Source organism: Engraulis encrasicolus, chromosome 6 (assembly GCF_034702125.1).
Source record: "Engraulis encrasicolus isolate BLACKSEA-1 chromosome 6, IST_EnEncr_1.0, whole genome shotgun sequence".
Taxonomy (NCBI): domain Eukaryota; kingdom Metazoa; phylum Chordata; class Actinopteri; order Clupeiformes; family Engraulidae; genus Engraulis; species Engraulis encrasicolus.
In genome coordinates this window covers 23,136,415-23,158,914 of record NC_085862.1, presented here as the reverse complement: position 1 = coordinate 23,158,914, position 22,500 = coordinate 23,136,415, and the positions used below count along the sequence as shown (strand labels likewise).

General features: G+C 42.6%; 1 protein-coding gene across 1 annotated transcript in view; it reads right to left on the bottom strand.

Moving 5' to 3' along the window:
- Window positions 1–10,871: 10,871 nt before the first annotated feature.
- adcy1a (adenylate cyclase 1a) overlaps window positions 10,872–22,500 on the bottom strand; it is a 60,404-nt gene continuing 48,775 nt past the window's right edge. Inside the window, exons 18-20 of the mRNA XM_063200404.1 lie at window positions 15,583–15,697; window positions 11,807–11,931; window positions 10,872–11,252 (exon numbers count right to left, since the gene is read on the bottom strand). Of these exons, the coding sequence (XP_063056474.1) occupies window positions 10,872–11,252; window positions 11,807–11,931; window positions 15,583–15,697 (621 nt within the window). The remainder of the gene's footprint in view (window positions 11,253–11,806; window positions 11,932–15,582; window positions 15,698–22,500) is intronic.

Here is a 22,500-nt window from a genome sequence, read left to right as displayed (position 1 = left end):
ACAGATATACATTTAGGAGCACAGTGAGTTTTTGTGACGCAGCTTCATCATTAACATACAGATACAGAGAAAATACTCTTTTCACACACAAATACACATTCTAGAGTGGTAGGCCTACAATTAAAATCACTTTGGTTCACTTTTCCAAATTCCTCCCGGTGAAAGGACTAAACAAAATATTACACATTCATATTCACATTCATTTCTATACACAACTGGTGTTTCAATTCAGGCCTACACAGCAGGATCTGGCAGGGGTGCTGGGATGAAATTGGTCAAGGGGGCAGATTTTTTTTACAAGAGAGACCAGAGAGGCAATTACGTATTTGTCCTGAAAATACAATGACTCGCATATGGGTAATATGATATGTAGCCTATGAGGCTATGACTAGCCTACCCATGGATTACACTTAAAAAAAACAAAAACAAAAAAAACATTGCATTTGGTACCACAGTGGGTCTAAACAGCAACTCAGTAATCTGAACATTATCCTTTGAAAATATACTGTTCTATAGGCCCTACTTGCATTTTAGAAATGAAACAAAAAAGAGTGGATGCCAACAAAACACATTTTCTCTAAATAAAACTTTGGCAATATCGAAGGCTTGCACATCAAAAACGTGCCCAAGGCCTACACCCCGAGACTGTCTGCTATTGTGGCCAACAAAATAATGACGTGACGTGATGATGATGACAGTTGAGCAAGTGAGCACACAGAGAGAGCCTATGTGTCCTCCCTTGCCAACGTCTCAGGAGGAGTAACATAAACAGTACAAGCCACGTACTTACAAGATAAGTGTATGTTTTAAGTGTATGCCTATTTTATTTCAAAACTCCCCCGACTGTTTGTCTGTCTGCTTCTGTCTCTCTGTGCGCGGTGCGCATGCTGTCTTTTGCGCCTTCTCTCGTTCACACGTTCCTGCGTTTTTCTATGGGGTGTATTTATTTTAGGAGCAAAATAAGATTGAAAGGGTTGAAATATCTACTCGCACACGTGCGCCCTTTCTATTATTTCATTCACACAATCATTTATTTTAGGGGCATATGCGAGCAAAATGCTCGCACTGTAGAGCCCTGCCTATGACAGATATCTACTTACAATGCCCCAGCATCCAAGCAAATGTACACATTCTCTCTCTCTCTCTCTCTCTCTCTCTCTCTCTCTCTCTCTCTCTCTCTCTCTCTCTCTCTCTCTCTCTCTCTCTCTCTCTCTCTCTCACACACACACACACATACACACACACAAGCCTGCATTAAACAGTGTTTAATAAACACACATACAATAAGCATTTACAACCATTCAAGTCACTGAAGACATGCACACACACATGCTCAAGACTGCATTAACTGTGATGCATATATGACATCCCACACACAAATAAAAACCTTGTCCTTATACCGTGTGTGTTCATGTGCACCTGTATTCATCCTGAAATATATTTTATGTACTTTATTTGATTCAACATTAGAAGACAATATCATTACTCACACATATGCATGTAAACACACAGACACACAAAGACAGACATACAGGGCTGATCTGGGACAAAAAAAAATCAGGCCAGGCACTTTCAGCCAACACCAGTCCACCAGGCCCTGAGAGACAATGTTGCCTGTGGCAACATTAATTTCAGTCATCTATTACGACCTATTTTGACCGCAACATCCAAAATTAATATTTGTATCTGACTCTGAGAGGTCAGCTGTAGCAGCATGAGGACTGATAACACTACATTAAGGGGAAGACCAGGGCCAAATCATTAACAGTCCACCAGGCAAATGTCCTGTATGCAGGGAAGGTTCCCACTCTAATTAGGGCCCAAACAGCGAAGCTGGCGAACCCGAATCCAACGCACTATATGAGTTCATATCAACCAGAAGAAAAAATCAGCCATTTTGAATTTTGTGAAATTCTATAAAAATGCTACTTGTCCCACAATTTTTAGTCAGAATGCCCTGCAAAAGGGTACACTTCATCTTGGGACTGATATGCATTAGGATATTCGAAGAATTTTTGACACCTCTTATCGTGTGCCGGTGACAGACAATCAAAATTGTCATAAAGGTGGCAAAACAGGAAGTGAGGTCATATCTCAGCAACCGTTTGTCAGATTCTGTTAGGATTTCTTACACACATCCTAGTTCATCCCATGACCTCCCCCCAAAAAATCCGGATCCCCAGCTCAAACTCTCTAGCGCCTCCAACAGGTAGCAGGAATTGAGGTCATATCCCTGTGGCCCTTTAACGGATTCAAACTAAACTTGGTTCACGTGACGTGATCACACTCGACCCTCCAAGGAATGCACACCAAAATTGGTGAGATTTTAGCCAAAGGGGGCGCTGCAGTTCCTTCTGATGACGTAGCAATTTTGGCAAGTTTACTGCTTGGCCCCGCATTGCTCCTTGCAGCTATATTTCAGAAATAAAATTCCATGATTTTCCATGGCTTTCCAGACCCCCCCAAGAAAATGAATTTTCATGTCCACTTTCGTAAAAAAAAATGACATTAAACACTTTTAAAAAGTGTGAAAACTGAAGATTATCTTCACCCCTAGAGCCAATGCAGACCCTCCGCCAGACTTTCTGTAGGTGGGCTGATTGCATTCTAGAATGTTGCACATTACAGCGTGAAACCAAACCGCCTCTGGCGCAGCATTCTAGTATAACCAGTAGAAACAATGTTTTTGCTTCTTCACAACTTGTAAGAAAATTCCATGATATTCCATGACTGTGCATGCAAAATGGTAAAATTCCATGACTTTCCATGACTGGAAAAACCTTATGAAATTCCATGATATTCCAGAAATTCCATGACCCGTGGGAACCCTGGCTGACAATGGGGGACAAAGGGGTAAGTTGTCCTGGGCCCAGGGAGATAGAGGGGCCGTAATTGGGTCCTCATTACATTTAATGTATTGGGTGGTGGGAACCTTTCAGATCATTTTGTCCTAGGCCCAGCCAAAGCTGTCAGCGGCACTGTCTGCATGCCTTATGGCCAATCCAGCCATGCAGACATATACATAGAGGCAGAAAGAACACTCAAGTGAGTGAGAGGCCTCTTCTCAGTTCAACCATGACCTGTTTTGACATCACCTTGTTTTGCAGTCTTATGACTCCTGGTCAGGAGAGCACATAAGGACACCAGTTGTTTTTACCAGCTTATTTTTCTCACCCCAGTTAGCGAAGGTGTGTCTGGGCGTGTGTATTTGTGTGTGTGTGTCCATGTGTGTGGGTCTCTGTGTGTGTGTGTCCGTGCAAAACAGAGGGAGAGAGAGAGGGAGAGAGAGAATGCAAGAATGCATGTGTGCGTGCGTGTATGTTTTTTTAGTGTGCTTCTCACCCAAAGATCTCTTACGTAAGCCTAGCTCCTAGCACCTAGGTCAATGCCCTGCATGATTGGAAATGTTATTGAAGTCAGAAACACTCTTGTTCCCCCCACCCACTCTCCCTTCTCACGAACACGTATGTGCACATAGGCTGAAGAAAACATCGAAACACTCGCCATGGTTACGCAGGAAATGACGTGTTCCGTTTCATTAATAAACAGCTACCGCTACTGAAAAACATGGGATTGCCAAACACGGGTATTGATCCACCATGCTTTTCTCCTCAGTCACCCTGACCAGCCGTGTTTCACTTGAAGGCTTGTTTACGATAATGCGTTTTTAAAAATTGATTGTGTATAAACATGTTGTGTCTATTGTTAGTTTTAACTTTAATTTTTGTTAACCTTTTTTTTCTCTCTCTGTTTTTCACTTATGACCTAAGGGGTCATGTGACTTGTATCTAAGGTTGGGGTGGGGTGGGTGGACATTGATCACTGCCTTTGTTTCCCAGCTTGGGAATTTGTTCATAAATAAAAAACAGTGAATCACAGAAAAAAAAAGATTGTGTATAAAGTAAAGTATGTGCCTGATATCCCAATTATTGTGAACCGCTTTCATAACAATGCAAATCTTAATTGAATAATTTGACAAATAATTTGAATGATTTTGATTTGACATGAAATGCAGCATAAATGCATAGCTGCTCCTGAGGATTTTCTTCTTTAACTTAAAGAACGCTCTTACGCTTGATGTCGCCCTTGACATCACATTGATGTATTTATGTTGGTATGTTTTTAAAACATTTTAAAGAGGACTGGAGTAATGAACTGTAACACGTTGACATGTCTTTTTTTAAACTTTGACTATAAAGCCTTATTTTTAAGCATTTTATGCACACACTGCACAGCGAAGAAAAAGCAAGTAGTTGTGTATATATTTCTGTCAAGAAGCCCAGTGAGTGACATTCGTGAAGTCGTGTTGACAGGGTCGCGCACGCACACACTCGCACACACACACACTCACGCAAACAGAGGACGTCAGCCTCTCAGCAAGTATGACGGGAAATTATGTTTGCTTAGACCTCTGGGTTAAGCTTTTAATGTCAGTTTACATGAATCTGAGACGATAGCGTCATTGTGTCAGACACAAACGTTTGTGTGTGTGTTTGTGTCTGTGTGTTTGCGTGCGTGTGTGAGTGTGTTCATTGGAGATTTCAAAACAAGCGTTTTTTGTAATTGTTTACATTGGAGTTGTCATAGTGTGTGTGTGTTTATGTGTGTGTGTGCGTGTGTGTGTGTCCGTAGGGGGGTTTCGACACAGGCGTGTTTGGCGGCGTTTACATTGGAGGGCAGCAGGAAGCCGTCAGCTCTCCCAGGGGTTAAAGGTCAACAGGAAGTGTGCAGGGAATGTTTCGTCCCGCTGAGAGCCTGCGTCAAAGCCAAACACACACTCGAGCATGCTTGCGTACGCACACACACACACACACACAAACACGGGAGCGTACGCCTCACTTACTGTAACAGTAAAGTGTGCTAGATTGCACAACAGCTACTGTAGGGTACAAAACAAGAAAATTGTACACACCCACTCACACAGACTGACCGACCCATTTCTGCCTGTTTTCTTTTTTTTTTTGCACCCTTACGCAAACACTAACTCACACTCACACTCACAGACACACGCACATACACACACACATGGCCGGTTCTAGTCAACTTGGTGCCCTAGGCGAGCGCCCCCTTCACTTTTTTTGCTTTTAGAAATTGTCATCTATTCTGTAGACATACAGCGCCATATATCTGATCGAACACTGCTAATTTGCGTCGTGTTATCATTATTAATGTGTTAAGTGTAAAGAGTTTTTTCGTTTGACATTCTAACTCTGTGGGACATTTTGCATTTCTGGCGCCTCCCAAGACATTTGGTGCCCTAGGCGGCCGCCTGGAGTGCCTATGCCTAGCGCCGGCCCTACACACACACACACGCACACTCACACACACACACACACACACACACACACACACACACACACACACACACACACACACACACACACACACACACACACACACACAAAATCAACAGGAACACTGGTTGGTATAAATAGCATTAGTGACTTTTACTGACAAAAATATAACTTTATTACCAATAACATGTAACCTGAAAACTCTACACTTCATGTTGGCAATTGGATAATAACGTACCATTCAATTTGAACAACACATCATACAAGTTTAAACAACGTCTTACAAAAAAATGTAAATGTAGTTAAGTAAGTTTAGTGTTGTAGGCTAAGAGTCGACATGGCAAACTTTGAACTGTTTATAAAACCATGACGGAGGTCATCCACCGTAATGTAAATGTGCTCAGTTTCACTCTGTCATGTTACAGCAGTGGTTCCCAACCTTTTTCGGCCCGGGACCCCATTTTGATGTCACATATTTCTGGGGACCCCATGCACATTTTTTCCCTGCAACTGGGGAAAAAAATCACGCGACGAAGCTAATTTGTAGGCAGGGACGTCGTTAGCCCTATTTTAGGGGGGCTTTAGCCCCCTTACATTAGTATTAGCCCCCCCTTTAACAATTTTGAAAAAAAAAAAAACTTTTTTTTTTTTACATTTTTCCAAAAGCAAAAGCAGTAAAGCACTGCATACTAGCCAACAAGAAGGCAAATTAATCTGAATACAAGTTCCTCATCCTTATTTATTGTTTAATGCCACTTATATCCTACTGCACAGCAATAAAAGCAGAGTGCACAGCAATATGTTATGCGGGGGGGAAACATAATACTCATAACATAACATAATAATATTCATCAGTTGAAACATTTTGAAAAGTTTTGTTTAGCTTACATATAAGGAATGTTCATTAAAATGTGAATTTAAAAAAATCCACTGCAACTAGCGTTTAAAAATCGGTATGGTGCTCTTAAAATAATTGTTCAAGAAGACTCTTTTGCACACCTCTGTAGTTGGGCAGGTGCGTAGGATATTATCCCAGTGGGGTTGTCATTGAAGTGTAAAGAAATCCTGCACACTGTCCATTCCACCAACAAACTTTAATACAACATGAAGAAGGTCGGATGACTGAAACAATGTATTAAAGTTTGTTGGTGGAATGGACAGTGTGCGAGATTTCTTTGCTCTTAAAATAATAAATTCATAGACAAAACCTTAGCAGGTGCGCTGAAAAAAAAATCTTCCTCAGGGGCTAAGCCACCCCTGCCTCTCAAACCTAGTGACAGGCCTGTTTGTAGGCTTGATATTTCTGAAAACCTAAGATTCTTTTTCACCCTAGACATTTCAGGCAACCCCTTTTGAATTCCAGGCGACCCCACTGTTGAAAAACACTGTGTTACTACAAAGCTGTCGATCAGTAGGAAGGGACTCGGATTGTGAAAACTGCCATGATTTCTCCGTCTGTGTCACAAAGTGTAGTGGAAGGTGTACAAATCCAACAGGAAAGCATCAGCAGGTCCCAAATCAAAAATGGCGTATGCATGTAGAAGCTGGGAAGGATCTGCAGAGTGCTTGCAAAAGACTTGATTTATTAGGAGCAACGTTTCAATGATACAAGTTGCAAGATGCCTGAAAAAGATCTATGATCAAAAAGTTGCTCTTAATAAATTAGGCTTTTTGCAAGCAATGTGCAGATCCTTTTCCGCTTCCAGATCTGTCTTTGTCGTACACATTAACTCATCACACAGTGCAAATTCAACACTGAGGGAGTCGAATTTCAACACTGTATAGTTGACTGTATGTTGCCAAAGATGGTAGATACACAAAGATCAGTCACAACCAGAGTTGGCAACAGTCCCTAGAAATACAAAATTGTCCCATATTTAGAAATAAAATTACAGGTTCCGTTTTGAGCTGAAACGGGACAGAGGACGTTAAAATGTGTTAAAATGCAGGAAATTACAAGGAATGCAACATTTTCTGGGGGAGGACCTCCAGAACCCCTGCCCCAATGAAGTGGCCCATATTTTTTCCATTGACAGTTGGCAACCCTAATCACAACAAGCCTCTGGAACCATGATCGTCATAAAGACTCTGACTTCTGATGGTCACTGAAAGGAGTTAAGTTACCGTGAAGTACCAACATGCTCTTCCTGTCCACCATCTTTGTTGTGCGCACCTGACCCATGTTGAGTACAATCAACTGAATCAGAGCTGGTTTGATAAACGTTTTTCACTTTCCCAACCTGGGCTCAACACCCCTGCTTTCGCCTAAAGAGCCATTCACACCCTAGGTTTGTAAATCACAAAGGGATTCCTGTCTAAACATTCAATACATTAATACCTCCATACTGCATTTTAACAGGTGTTCAGCCATTTTGCTGTTGGTTTGATCCATATAATCTAATATCGTAATAATGGACCATATCAAAAGATAGAACGTGCAAAACACTTCATTCGCAACCCTCGGAAACCATGAACTGGGTACAGATGTGTCTTAAACATAATGTATGGTTGGGGTTTAATAAATCAAACAGCTAACCCTCCATGCACCCCTGCCACCCTGCTTCACCTTAAGGCTTCTTGAGGCAGACCATGGCAAGGTGCCCTTATAAATCTGTCACACTGCCATAGTTAATCCCATCCATGGCTATGCTAGTTCTGCTGCACAAGGTAGTGTTTACTCAAAGGCTCAGAGCAGGGGCGTTAAGTATACCCCCGCGAGGCAGGGGGGCCATACGAGGCGGGGGGCCCACATGGGCCCACATGGGCCCTTGACTTGAAGAAACGGGCCCCCGTCCACATGATATTAGGCCCTCTTTTTTCGTTCGGGAGCCCATTCTTGGTAGCTTGCAGGCGACCTGAAGTACTTGCGTTGAGCCAGTGGCTCAGAGTGTGTAAATAGTGTATTTGTATACACTTAAAAGTGTTGATACACATTCTGCATTTCTTCAACCATGATGCTCTGCTTGTGCCTTTGAGCAATAGAATATTCATATGTATTTTTGAACATGCTACACTTGTCTTTGAATACAAAGGAATAAAACATCTGAACGGAAGCATATGAAGCATAAGTAATAATATTGATAATAAAATATAAATACAGTAGATATGAGAAAAATGATTTATCTCCCTTTTTTGTTTCATGCGAGGATGATTAGAGAACTTAGAGTAGGCCTACATTTAGATTTTTGGCATCAGAAACTAGATTCAGGCAATGTGGGCTAGATGGGCTAGATTCAGGCAATGCGGTCTCGTTCTAAGTCCAAACTGTGAAACCAACTCTGCTGTGATGTCAGGGAAAATCACTGGATCAATACTGTTAGCCAAGCAAACACTATGTAAGTTACCGCTACTGGGTGCAAGTGTAATTCTTTCATAATTCTTTCATAATAAACTAAAGAACAAGGTCAATAGACCTAAATTGTGTGCAAACATTCACCCCAAAAAAAAGAAAAAAAAAGAAAACTGGCAAACAAGCCGACAGTGTCGCTTGCACATGACTAAAACCTGCCCAGTCCCTGAAATATACTGTACGCTATATCCAGTGGAGGTAGGCCTTTCAACCTGCTACAAGCTCATCAAGCACTGAAACATTATTTTATCAATAGAAAAAAAAAAAACGATCCAATTTTGCTTTAACCTGTTAAAACACAGCGTTATAAATTTGCTATTACCAGAATGGCAATGACCGAGTCATAGTGCATTACTAAAGACCCTCTGCTTTGTCATAGTAGAGTAATACTATGGTAATTAACCTTTCAATGACTATGACAGCGTGCCACTGGTGGTACAGCATGCATTATCGGTCTACTGACTCGTGACTCATTATTCGCCCATGCAAATAAGCACTGTGTTTCCGTCCATCTTAATCTAGTATCATGCCCTTGATCAATGCATGTCCTAGCCTGGGAAATCCCATGCTGCTTTGCACAATTGTTCCATACACCCCCTACGGGATTTACAGTAAGCAGGCCTCCTAGACCTTATCTCACTTGTGATTAGGTCTAGTGATAACCAGGCAATGCATGTCCCATCCCTACACTGCTACCAAAAAAAAAACAACTGTGACTGTGAAGTCGCCCTGGACAAAGAGCATCAGCTACATATATATGTATTAGAGATGTACAGGATCCAAGATCCGGTTCCGGATCCGGCAGGATAATAGGGTTTTTCACAGGATCCGGATCCGGTTCCAGGATCCAGGATCCGGTAGCCGAGGCTTTTCAGTCAAAATAATTTGAGCCAACGTGATAAAAAGGGCCCAAGTGTGCGAGTAGGCTATGTGTTTCAACCCTTTCGTAGGATCCGGTATCCGGCTCCGGATCCGGCAGGATCTTAAGCAGTGGATCCGGTATCCGGCAGGATCCTAAAAATCAGGATCCGGTGCATCTCTAATATGTATAGTAAACAAAAACAAGTCTGAACCGTGCTTTCTGCCATCTACTGTATATCTAGCTCATGGTGTTTGTGATCTTTGATTCTCAAAGAGGTCAGTCGGAAGGCCTCAAGATAAACCCGCAAAGTCATAAATACACCCTGATACCAAGACTCACAAAATAACACTTCACTAAATACACACTATTGTCTGACTCTGCTCACAGAAGAAAAAAAGTAGCTCAGTCTTAAGACCTCCATGCATGTACTGAATGTCCACTCATGCATATTCAACACAAACCGATATAATATTAAAACTCATATTCAGATATGTTTTAAACGTTTGAAAAAGCGGCATCAACACTGGAGCAGTTAGCTGGGATTTATTTCTTCTTCTTAAGAACGGAAGGCCTTCATACACCCTCTCTAACACAATCATACACACAACACACGCACACTTGCTGGGCGAATAGACCGGCCGCGACAAGATTCAAGCAACAGAGAATCGCTGCTGTGCAGCAAGAGCGATACGAGCGATTGAAGCGACTAGAGTATGTCCGTTAAAAGCAGAATGCAAGCATTCCAACATTCCCATTGGCTGTGGCGGCTGTCGCCAAACCACGTCATAGCTAATTTGCATAACATTGCCGGGAGTTTAACTACATGTACAAACTGTCACACTCGTTGCACGAATCACACTTTTGTCGTGTGACAAAGTCAATTACTTCCGTCGCTGGACTCGCTCACATCGCGCTTGGTCTATTCTTGCCATTACGCATGCTCACAATCTCTCTATGTTACACACACACACACACACACACACACACACACACACACACACACACACACACACACACACACACACACACACACACACACACGCTGATAAACTTCAGTTTAACTGATATGTAACACCTGCTTGGATTGACTGTCACCACAGCATAATCAAAACAGAAGATTCAAGTGTTGCATGGATACAAAGGCATGCAGATTTTTGCATGCACAACAAATGCAAACGTCAAGGCCTTTTTCTCATCTCCTCTCCTGTCCTCTTCTCTCCTCCTCCCCTCTCCTCTCCCGTCCATCCATATGACTGCCTGCCTGTCTGTCTGGCAGGCTCCATGTCATTCAAGACCCTGATCTTTCTGGAGAGCAAAGTTCCAACCAATCTGTTGCCATGGAGACTGGCTGCCATTACCATGCCAATCAAACGTCCACGGTGAGGGAGACGGCAGCGGAGGGCAGGTAGAGGATGGAGCTGTTGGGTGAGGCAGCAGCGGCGGCGGCCGTGCCGGTGGCCACCATATTGGGTAGGGCAGCAGGTGGGTGGACACGCGCGTGCGTTCTCATGGAGTAGGTGCTTCCTGTCCGTACCACCGTCACACACGGGCCCCCCGAGCCCCCCTCTTCACCAGTGGGGCAACGGGGCCTGGCTCTGCTGCTGCCACTGGCCCTGCTGCTGCTGTTCTGCAGGTCCCGCCCCTCCAGGAAGTAGGTGAGCATTTCCCCTTTGCCCTTCACCGTGACCTTGCCCCGGCACATGAACTCGTAGTGACCCTGCAAGAGCCTAAACACATCCTCCGTCACCTGAGGGGGGGAGGACAAAGGTCAAGGCTCTTCAGAGCAAGTTAGATCACCATGTTTGTCCCAAGTGTGCAGGTGTTAGTGTGAGAGGGGGCCAGAAAGAAAACAGGGTAAGACTTTACTTGAAGGCCATTCTATAGTGCATTATGAGCGTATTTATAATGAATTATAATGCGCATCATAATTAGTCACAATGCATTATGGCTACACTCATAATGCTTCATGATGTATTACATCAACAGTTATAACTATACATCTAGCTTATTATGCATTATAAATACAAGGGTGTTATTTGTTTATTTATTTACTTATATTATCAGGCATTATAAGCTAGATGTATAGTTATAACTGCTGATATACTGTCCGTAATACATCATGAAGCATTATGAGTGTAGCCATAATGCATTGTGACTAATTATAAGAGAAAAGGGAAAGAAATCACGAAAGAAAAATACATACATTTAGAAAGAAAGACAAAAAGAAAGAAAGAACGAATGAAAGAAAGAAAGAAAGAAAAAAAGAAAGAAAGATAGAAAGAAAGAGAAGAGGGGCATTACCTGTACTTTTCCGGGCAGTCCAGTGGTGTCCATTCTGCTGGCCACGTTGACAGTGTTGCCCCAGATGTCATATTGTGGTCGCCTGGCACCAATCACCCCGGCAACCACAGGCCCCACATTAATCCCTGGGAAGCGAATACATTGATCAATAAAGGGCTTATCCAGCCAATCTACTTGTACGTAAACCTGATCAATTGGATATTAACACTACTCGTTAATGCGGCTTATCACATGGCTGAAATCAAGTGCATTTTAGGCATGTAGAATTGATCAGGACAAGTTCAAACCAGGACAAGTTCAAACCAAAGAAGGGAATGAGAAAGAAAGAAAGAAAGAAAGAAAGAAAGAAAGAAAGAAAGAAAGAAAGAAAGAAAGAAAGAAAGAAAGAAAGAAAGAAATCCCAACTGTGAAACTCCAACTCCCATTGTAATTGTGATACAGGCAGGACAGTACCATGTAATGCTCAGGGTTCCTCAGTCATGCAGGAGGATGGGGTAGAGCACTGGTTAACCTCTTAGCGCAGAGCCTCTGTTATAACCGTACTGTCACCAACATTGTAATGGCTATTTCTCAATGTTACTTAAGGGTCGCCATAATGTCATTGCAATGTTGTTACAGTATGATGTAGTTCAGTATTTTCCGCAAATAGTGAATAGGCTCTGCAGCGACCCCCATCTGCATTAAGAGGCTACTTACTCCTCCCACCAACCTGGCAGGTCAGGAGTCGAACCGGCAACCTTTGGGCTACAAGTCTGACACCCTAACCCCAAGGATACTTGGCAAAAATGAATTTGCTAATCAACTAACAGAATTTAACTTATCCTGAGCATCTAAATCACGCAAAAAAAAAGAGTTTTATGGTTTTATGGTAACAACGAGCCAACAAGCCCTAACCAGTCAAAGTGAAACCATAACCCCCATCCCTGACAAAGGTAACAATGAGGTCAGTGGTGATTGGTGTTAGGGTCACAGCACACCCTTTCCTTTTCCAGTGATTGCTAAGGCTAGATTAGTTCCTTGCAAAGCTACTTCTACTACTGTAATGGAATATACTGAGTCATCAAGTTTTGTCAGAGGAGGTGCTCAACTTCTTGGAAAAAATGAATGTCTTTGGGTGCGCGATAAAAGGTATCAACTGAAAGAAGAAAAATTAAATTAAAAGCACAAACTAAGTCTCATTATTTATTTATAGATTACCATCATGTCCAAAAGCAAACACGTTTCGGTTATCACGCCTTCATCAGTGCGTGGTACCATATACTGAGTCATCCCATTGCCACCTTAGTCTGTACATCAAGTGGTGAAGGAGTGCTCGGTTATTTCCATACTTGACATAAATGCACTTGTGCAAAGTGCCATCTTTTATTTTAAATGAAGTCCATAGTATGAACCCATGTACATCGTCTTGTAAAAACATATTTGCAAGAAAATAAATCCCCGCAAAAACTCCAGAGGCTTGAATTATGAATCTCATTCATATTTTTTCATTTTGTCAGGACAAGTCACAACACTTGTCTCAATATCTTTCATGGTACCTGTGATGGCGCAGTTCATTCGTTCAAATATATTGAACAGATTAAATTAATTAATCACCACACTGTACAGTTACTACGTCAAAAATGACCTTTGAGCTATTTTGCTAAAAAAAATAAGCCAGCCGGCGGACAAACAGATAAATGTGGGCAAGGACATCACCTGCTGGGAAAAGGTCAAATGTTCTTCCTCCTTATTTCAAAGAACTGTAATCTTATAGAGCTTCCTGTACATTGGACTGCTGTCTACCTCTTATATAGTGTAGTCATAAAACATGCTGACATAACAGTGACTCCGCATTAACAAAACGGGCCACCTTTAAAATCCTTTGGTGGTACAACCAAGTTGTAATGGCTTAGTAAGGAATCCCTACAGCATTGTAGTAATGGGGCAATGTTGTAGTAAAGCTTTAACAGCGAACAATGAAGCGCTTCACCGCTGCAGAACGTGTGAGCATGGGTGTATGCACACTGCTGTAAGGCTGATGGCTATACTCAGGGCTGCTATATTTTTTTACTGTAATGTATATTAATGTGTATTAGGTCTTTGTGTATGTTTTGCATTTGTGTATTTATGTAAACTGACAGACACCTTAATTTCCTTTGGGATTAATAATAAAAGTACTCTACTCTACTCTACTAAGAGGCCACGGCAATGCCACAAAAAAAGCGTTGAGAGACCAACCAAGGACGTTCCTATTACACTACAAAGGCAGCAGTCCAAGGGCCTTGACCGTTACAGATATGGACAACATGTTACCTCAGACTCAATACATGTGAAATTCCCTACTTATGTTGAAAACAATACTTGAAAACGAGTAGCTAACCCTTTGTTCATGATTACTGTATGCTAATGCTAAATAGTGGACCCTTATGATAAAGTGTTATAATGTGGTATTTAAGTCAAACCCTGCAAACGTCATAAGTGCAGTTATAGTAGCCTATATTGGTATGCAAACCAAGGTTTTTGTTACCACTCAGATCATCCTCAAAGTTCTGTTGCAACAGTTACAGTGAGTTTTGGTGACGGTGAGGCGTGTCTGTTGGTTACTCACTAGGGCAGAGGGATGCCTCACTAAAGAAATAATACAGTACGTAGGAGTGTGTGTGTGTGTGTGCATATGTGTAACATTTTCCATTATACAGTATATCAAGAAAGTGAGTACACCCCTCACAGTTTTTGCAGATTTATGACCATCTAAAATAAATTTGGTTATCTTGGTCTCTTCAGATCACAAGACATCTGTCTGTTCATCTCTCTTGAGACCAAGATAAACAAATTTGCTTTAGATGGTGTCAAGCATGTGTGGTGGTAAACAAGAAATTTCAGTGGTTAAATATGTTGATAAAAGATCACTAATCATTGTGTCAAAGTGAAATATCTGTAATACTTTCCAATGAAAATATATACTCACAAATCTGCAAAAACTGTGAGGGGTGTACTCACATTCGTGATATACTGTAGTTGTATTATCTTATATATTTTATTTAATTGTAACTGTAACTGCAACCAAACCATGTACACATTCATGCACGCACACGCGCACACACACACACACACACACACACACACACACACACACACACACACACACACACACACACACACACACACACACACACACACACACACACACGTGACCTGACACTCCTAACGGCAACAAATAAAGGCGCGCACACACAGACACAGACATCCAGACACACACACACACACACACACACACACACACACACACACACACACACACACACACACACACACACACACACACACACACACACACACACACACACACACACACCTGACACTTCCAACACCAACAAATTAAGGCATGCACGCGCATACACACACGCACACATGTACACACACACACATACACACACAAATACACACACACCTGACCCTTCCAACGCCAACAAATAAAGGCGTGCACACACGCGCACACACACACACACACAAATACACACACACACACCTGACCCTTCCAACACCAACAAATAAAGGCGTGCACACACGCGCGCGCACACACACACACACACACACACACACACACACACACACACACACACACACACACACACACACACACACACACGACACTTCCAACACCAACAAATTAAGGCGCACACACACATACACACACATTTTTTGACTCTTAGGGAATAGAATTTAACAATCTTTACACACATCAACTATAAATATGTTGCTTGTTTTTTTATCTTTTCTTTTTTTAATATACTGACCCACTCGCAGCACAAACTCGTTGTAGGACTGGTAGTTGATGGCCTCGAGGACATCAAACATCTCCATAGCGAAATCAGCCACCATACACAAATGATCAGAGACACTCTTCTTCACCTGTCAATCAAAAAACACATTAGACGATCTCAGACTGACTGCATCAAAAATGCATTAGATTAGATCATTGCACCACAGGGCAATTACCTGCTGAATTTAATTACTGAAGATCAGCAGAACACCAGTGTGTGTGTGTGTGTGTGTGTGTGTGTGTGTGTGTGTGTGTGTGTGTGTGTGTGTGTGTGTGTGTGTGTGTGTGTGTGTGTGTGTGTGTACATAGGTGGCATAGATGGCACCAGTGTGTGTGTGTGTGTGTGTGTGTGTGTGTGTGTGTGTGTGTGTGTGTGTGTGTGTGTGTGTGTGTGTGTGTGTGTGTGTGTGTGTGTGTGTGTGTGTGTGTGTGTGTGTGTGTGTGTGTGTGTGTGTGTGTGTGTGTGTGTGCGCACACGCGCGTGTGTATGTGTGTCTATGTATGTCTGTGCATGTATGTATGTGTATGTGTATGTGTGTCTATGTACAGTACAGTATGTATGTGTGTATGTCTGTGCATGTGCATGTGCATGTGTATCTGTATGTGTATGTGCATGTGTATGTGCGTGTGTGTGTGTGTGTGTGTGCGTGTGCGTGTGCGTGTGCGTGTGTGTGTGTGTGTGTGTGGTTTGAGAGACGGAAGAGAGGAGGAGGAAATTGTGGGAAAAGTAGAGATGTCATCTGGTGATGGATGGATGGAAGAGGAAAGGAAAGAATGAATACTGAGGGAAGAATGATGAATACTGAGCTGGAACATGTGCTGATATGCCTGAGGCCACACACATATCATACAGGCAGTGTGAAGACTGTCAATTATGGGCACAAAACAGAAGAATGAAATATGTGATGTATCGACGGGTGTAAAGTAGTATGTCATAGCAGTGACTCATTTTGACACCTGCAGGAAATGTTAACCCATTACGACACAGAGTTGTATATTTGCTGTTACCAGAATGGTAATGACCAAGTCATAATGCATTGTGTTATGTAAGGGATAATGTATTGTCCACACGTGACTATCGGAAAATATTTTCCCGACGAGGCGAATAACACCCCCCGACAGCGAAGGCGGAGGGGTGTTATTCCGCTTCGAAGGGAAATATTTTCCGATAGTCACGTGTGGACAATACATTATCCCGCTTATTATACGGCTTTTACCAACATTAGAAAGCATAAATAGGCCTAGTTAACCAGTAGTTTAAAATAACATGTTTATTGCCATTTTATAGTGTGCGCAAAGAAAGATAGTTCGTGGAACGCTCATAATTTAAAAAGGTTACCAAGCAACAGAGTTTGGCTACTTTCTAACTTGTTAAGCCTACAGCCACGTTGCGCTTCAAACTGTTTGCAGGCTGCCTCGTTCACTGCGCGATATCTACTAAACTCGGGTTCATAACAGGAATATTTCTATCTAATCGGCGACAGTATTCCAGGAAAAAAAAGCATAGCAACCCAAGCACTGCTGTGCGCCCTGATCATCATTATCGATCCTGCTACATGCGCCACGTGGAGGAGAAACTGTAAACAAATTCCTCACTTGTAAAAAAAAAAAATGAAATAAAAAATACTAGTGTTAATAAAAGATGTCACGACAGCGGCCGGTGGACAGTGACAGTTTGCTTTCTTGGAACGGCAACACTCGGACATGTTGCTGATGAACCCTGATGGGCTACCACTCTGCCTTTTTTGTTATTATTAACAAAACAGTTATTATTAACTTCGTCAGGATGACATAACTGTTAAAATTAATCGCTGAATGAGACTTCTAGTGTTGTTGCAATTCGTCTTGAGAGGTTTGAGAAGTGGTTGGTTACCGGAGCATCAGTGGGCCACCAGCAGCGTGCGTTAATCGCGCTGCTGCCATACTGCTAAAAATCAGAAGGCAAGACATATCAGTGAAGATATGACCGATCTACTTGCGGAGTGATCTCTGAAGTGACCAAACTCGTTGCCATTGGCAGCGGGTATTATTAGGTGGGCATTACAGAAAATTATTATATGGTGTGACGTCATCGGTCGAATGCTCCATTCATTTCAACTGGGCTCCCCAACGTTCGCACGTCTGTTATTTTTCGATAACGGACGGGTTGGTCTATAACAGACCGCTGTCAATGGCAACAAGACTTTTCACTGCTAAAGCGACTTTTCAATAAGACTCTAATCAGCTGCTGTTATAGACAACACCTGTTGTCCTGGCTACCTAGCTGTTGCCTAGCGGTGTTCCACAACGGCACTGTTTTGTTCAATCAATCTTAACATTAAATAGGCCTAAAGAAATGTCCCGCCATGTGTGAATCATTTAAGTATATCCATATAATAAGCGGGTTAACTTTCGGCGAGTCGGTCGCTTTGTGGAATAGCAGCACTTCAGAGAGAACAAGACCCCTCCGCTCCGCGTCGGGGTCTAAAGATTCTCTCTGTCGTGCTGCTATTCCACGGTAGCGACCTTCTCGCCGAACGTTAACCCTTACGTAGTGACCACCGAACTTTGGGTCCGCCCATTGAAAGTGAATGGGAGCTCTTGCACCATTCTAGAGTGCCGTATAATAAGTCATAGTAGTGTAGTACAATGGTAGTTAACTTTTCTATGTCTATTACAGCGTTCCACTGAAGGTACGACGTGCAAATGGTGGAAATACTACACAGTGACTTTTCCTCAAGCAGTGCAAGCAATGTCAATGACAACAATGCCATAAAATGAAAGGCATAAACTGATATATTTTAGACTGTTGCGAAAACACAGTGATAGATCGAGCACTGTTGTCACTTTTATCCTTGTTGCACTTTAAATGGAAACCTACTACTCAGTGTGGTGCTACAAACACTATTTTGTTGCCTTTTTGACAACGACAATAAAAAAAACTCCAAAATCACTTGGTGCAGGTGGCAAAGCAAATGTAGATGTGCTTTTCACCCTGTAACAAGTCAAAACATTTTCATAAAATAATTAATTTTTTTAATGTCTTAAAGGTTTTTCTGTGGGTTAAAAAATATTTAGGATTCATTTACATGGAAGTGAAAGCCCAACTCCAACAACTCCAACACCCATTGTCATTGTGAAACAACATTTCACAGCACATATGTGTTCACTGCACACAACGAAATTGCATTTATGCCTCACCCGTGCAAGGGGGCAGCCCCCAATGGCGCCCGAAAGGGAGCAGAACAGCGTGACGGTACCATGCTCAGGGTACCTCAGTCATGGAGGAGGCTGGGGGAGATCACTGGTTCATTACTCCCCTCACCAACCTGGCGAGTCGGGAGTCGACCCAGCAACCTTTGTGCTGCAACCCTTAACGCCCTTAACGCCCTAACCGCTTACCCATGACTGCCCATGACAGTGACAAGGGGTGAAGAAAAATCACAATATTCTTCCATATGCCAATGTCATTTAAACGGTACTGTATTCTGACGGATTGAAAACACAAAATCCTGAAACCTGAAAAAAAACTTCCACCCTGTAAAACATGGCAGCCAGACAAATGTAAAAAAGCAAGCTGCCCTGCTGCCTTAAGTTTGTAAGTTATCTCAACTCGAGTTGTGTTAACTTACAAACTTAAGGCAGCAGGGCAACTTACTTTTTTACATTTAACTGGCTACTATGTTTTACAGTCCAAAATAGAATTCTTGAAATCACTCCACCCTACCGTCTACATGGTTAAATCACATAGAGAAAACAGGAAAACACCACCTTTCCCTGTAGCACATACAGTAAATAATCTCCTATATATGAGTTGGGTTGGTAATTGACAAGATTACACTGTGTAATCATAGAGAATCGCGAACAAAAGTGAGAAATACTTCACTGCGTTCAACACACCTGAGAAGCAGGATGGACATACACAACTTTTCAAGATCTAGAAGGATACTACTGATACTCTGATGAAGGCTCAGATCCCAAATGTCAGCAAGCCAAAAACATAATAGGCCAATCAATCTAGCTCTAAAAAGGCCTTAACGCGGGACAAATTGCAATAGTAATGGTTCCTACTTTTAAGTGATGCTTAAACCCTGGTGCATCACATATTAAAAATCTACGGATTGATATTTAGTGGAACATGCTTTTTTTCAAGGTCAAAGTAGGAGATTTTCCCATTCATGTTGCCAAAGGGTGACTTTATAGGAGATACTAGGCCAATATAATACATTCTTAAAGGTACTATGACATATTTCAAGGAAAGCTTGGAAACACTTTCTGGGAAAACTTTAAAACTTAAAACTTAAAAACTTTAAATCATGGCAGCTATGTGCTGCTTTCCTGGTGAACCAGAAGCTATGTGTTGACGCCCAGGGGGCTGGGCTACACAAACCTTCTGGTACACCTGTGATTCGCTCTCCTCCTCCGTTTACGAAATAAACGGGGCAGCACGACGAATCAGGATCGTAGGGAGGGATTTCAGTGGGTATGACGTTTATCGAACGCAACTCCCTCCCCCAGGGTAGTTCGGCTGTGCCCGCCCCCTCCCTGAATCACAACAGTAATGGCGGCGTGCGAGGAGTTATCATGCGTCGGGATGGAAGCAGTAATTTCAGCGGTGTTATCCAAAATACCTCAAGTTGATTTTCTAAAGGATGTTGTTCTGTTTTGGTTCCCGACCTGGCAGCGCTTACGTGACGACACGTCCTACGTCACAAAGCTTCAACGTGAGTGGTCGAAGTGTCATGTCATTCATATGAGGTTGCTCCAACCGCGTGCAAGCATCTTTTGACTAAACCCCGCCTGCGGAGAGGCGTGAAAGGGCAGTGTACCAGTAGCCTGTTACTTACAGGCTACTGGTTCACCAGGAAAATGTGCTGCATGTCCACGGCATGACCACAGTAAGATAGGGATAATTTCCATTCTATTACACAGTAACAAATGCAGTGTTAAATCAACACTTAGAGAGTACTCTGGGACCAAATGCACTCTAGAAGATGTTACATCCACTCTCTAAGAGTTGAATTAACACTGCTAATTTGACTGTGTAGGATACATTTTTAAATGTACAATGACATTGATTTGAAACTTTCACAGTTGTTAAATCCACATTATGGCAAATATTTTTTTGTGGCTTGAGAGACTCTCGGTCCCCACTCTTCCAAACATGCTTAGTGCGATCACAGGCCATCAGGGTCAGTGTCAAGTTTCTAGGAAAGCTGGGAAAAACTTTCTGGGAAAACTGATATGGAATGCTGCTTTAAATCATGACAGCTATGTGCCACATGTCCACAGCATGACCACAGTAAGATAGGGATACATTTATTTTTATTTGATTAGGATAAAATGTTAAAGGTACTATGCCATATTGATTTGAAACTTTCACAGTTGATAAACCCACATTAGGGCAAATATTTTTTGTATTGCAAGTTTTCTGAAATATGATGATTGAATTTGCAAATGAGGTCATATATACGGAAATACGTGATTAAATCTGTGGTAACAGACCAAACATAAAACAATTGCATTAGCAATGGTTCGTACATTATATAGATCCTTCAACCCCTCTGCATCACGTATTAAAAATCTACCCTCATCAATTTAGTAGAATGTACTTTTTCCGAGGTCAAAAGTAGCAGGTTTTACCCACTGAATGGGTCCAAAAACAACTGCCACCACTGACCATCGACGGCGATGCTGTGGAGAGAGTGAGCAGCACCAAGTTCCTTGGAGTGCACATCAGCGACGACCTCTCTTGGACCACCAACACTACATCACTGGCGAAGAAGGCCCATCAGCGTCTCTACTTCCTGCGCAAACTAAAGAAGGCAAGTGCTACACCCTCCATCATGACAACATTCTACAGAGGAACCATAGAGAGCGTCGTGTCCAACTGCATCACAGTGTGGGGAGGAAGCTGCACGGAGAAAAACAGGAAGACACTCCAGCGTGTTGTGAACACAGCGAAGAAGATCATTGGAGTACCACTCCCCTCCCTGCAGGACATTTACACCACACGCCTCACCCGGAAAGCACTGATGATCATCAAAGACACAAGCCACCCTGCACACAAACTGTTCAGCCTCCTGCCCTCTGGAAAGAGGTACAAGCGCCTCCGTTCCCGTACCACCAGGCTGGCGAGCAGCACAATGCACCAAGCGATCAAGATGCTGAACACTCAACCCACTCTCCCTCCACTGTCAGCCTCTAGCCAGCAAGGCCACTGACAACCCCCCCCCCCATCCCCCACCACCATATCTGCGACTGAACATTCCACCTGCACTACTATACTTGTGACTGAACTTTCAACCTGCACTAACTCAAAACATGCACACACACACACACACACACACACACACACACACACACACACACACACACACACACACACACACACACACACACACACACACACACACACACACACTGCACACTGCACTTTCTGCACTAAACCCAAACATAAACACACTGACACACACTGACACACACACACACACACAGACACACGAACACACACACAGACGCACACCGCACCTTCTACCTGCACTAAACACATACACACACACACACACACACACACACACACACACACACACACACACACACACACACACACACACACACACACACACACACACACACACACACACACACACACACACACACACACACACACACACACACACACACACACACACACACACACACACACTGCTGCTGGTGTACTTGACAAACCTTTTTAATATTTATTTTTCTTCAAAATGCTACTATTACCATGTCTAGAACGCTATAAAGGACTTTTTTAGGAAAAGCACAAAAGCACAACAATACCTCTTAATGTATGTCCTCTACAAGTCTTCTGTTGTCCAGTCTTGCACTTTAAATGTCTGTATGAGCACTGTCTATGTCCATACTG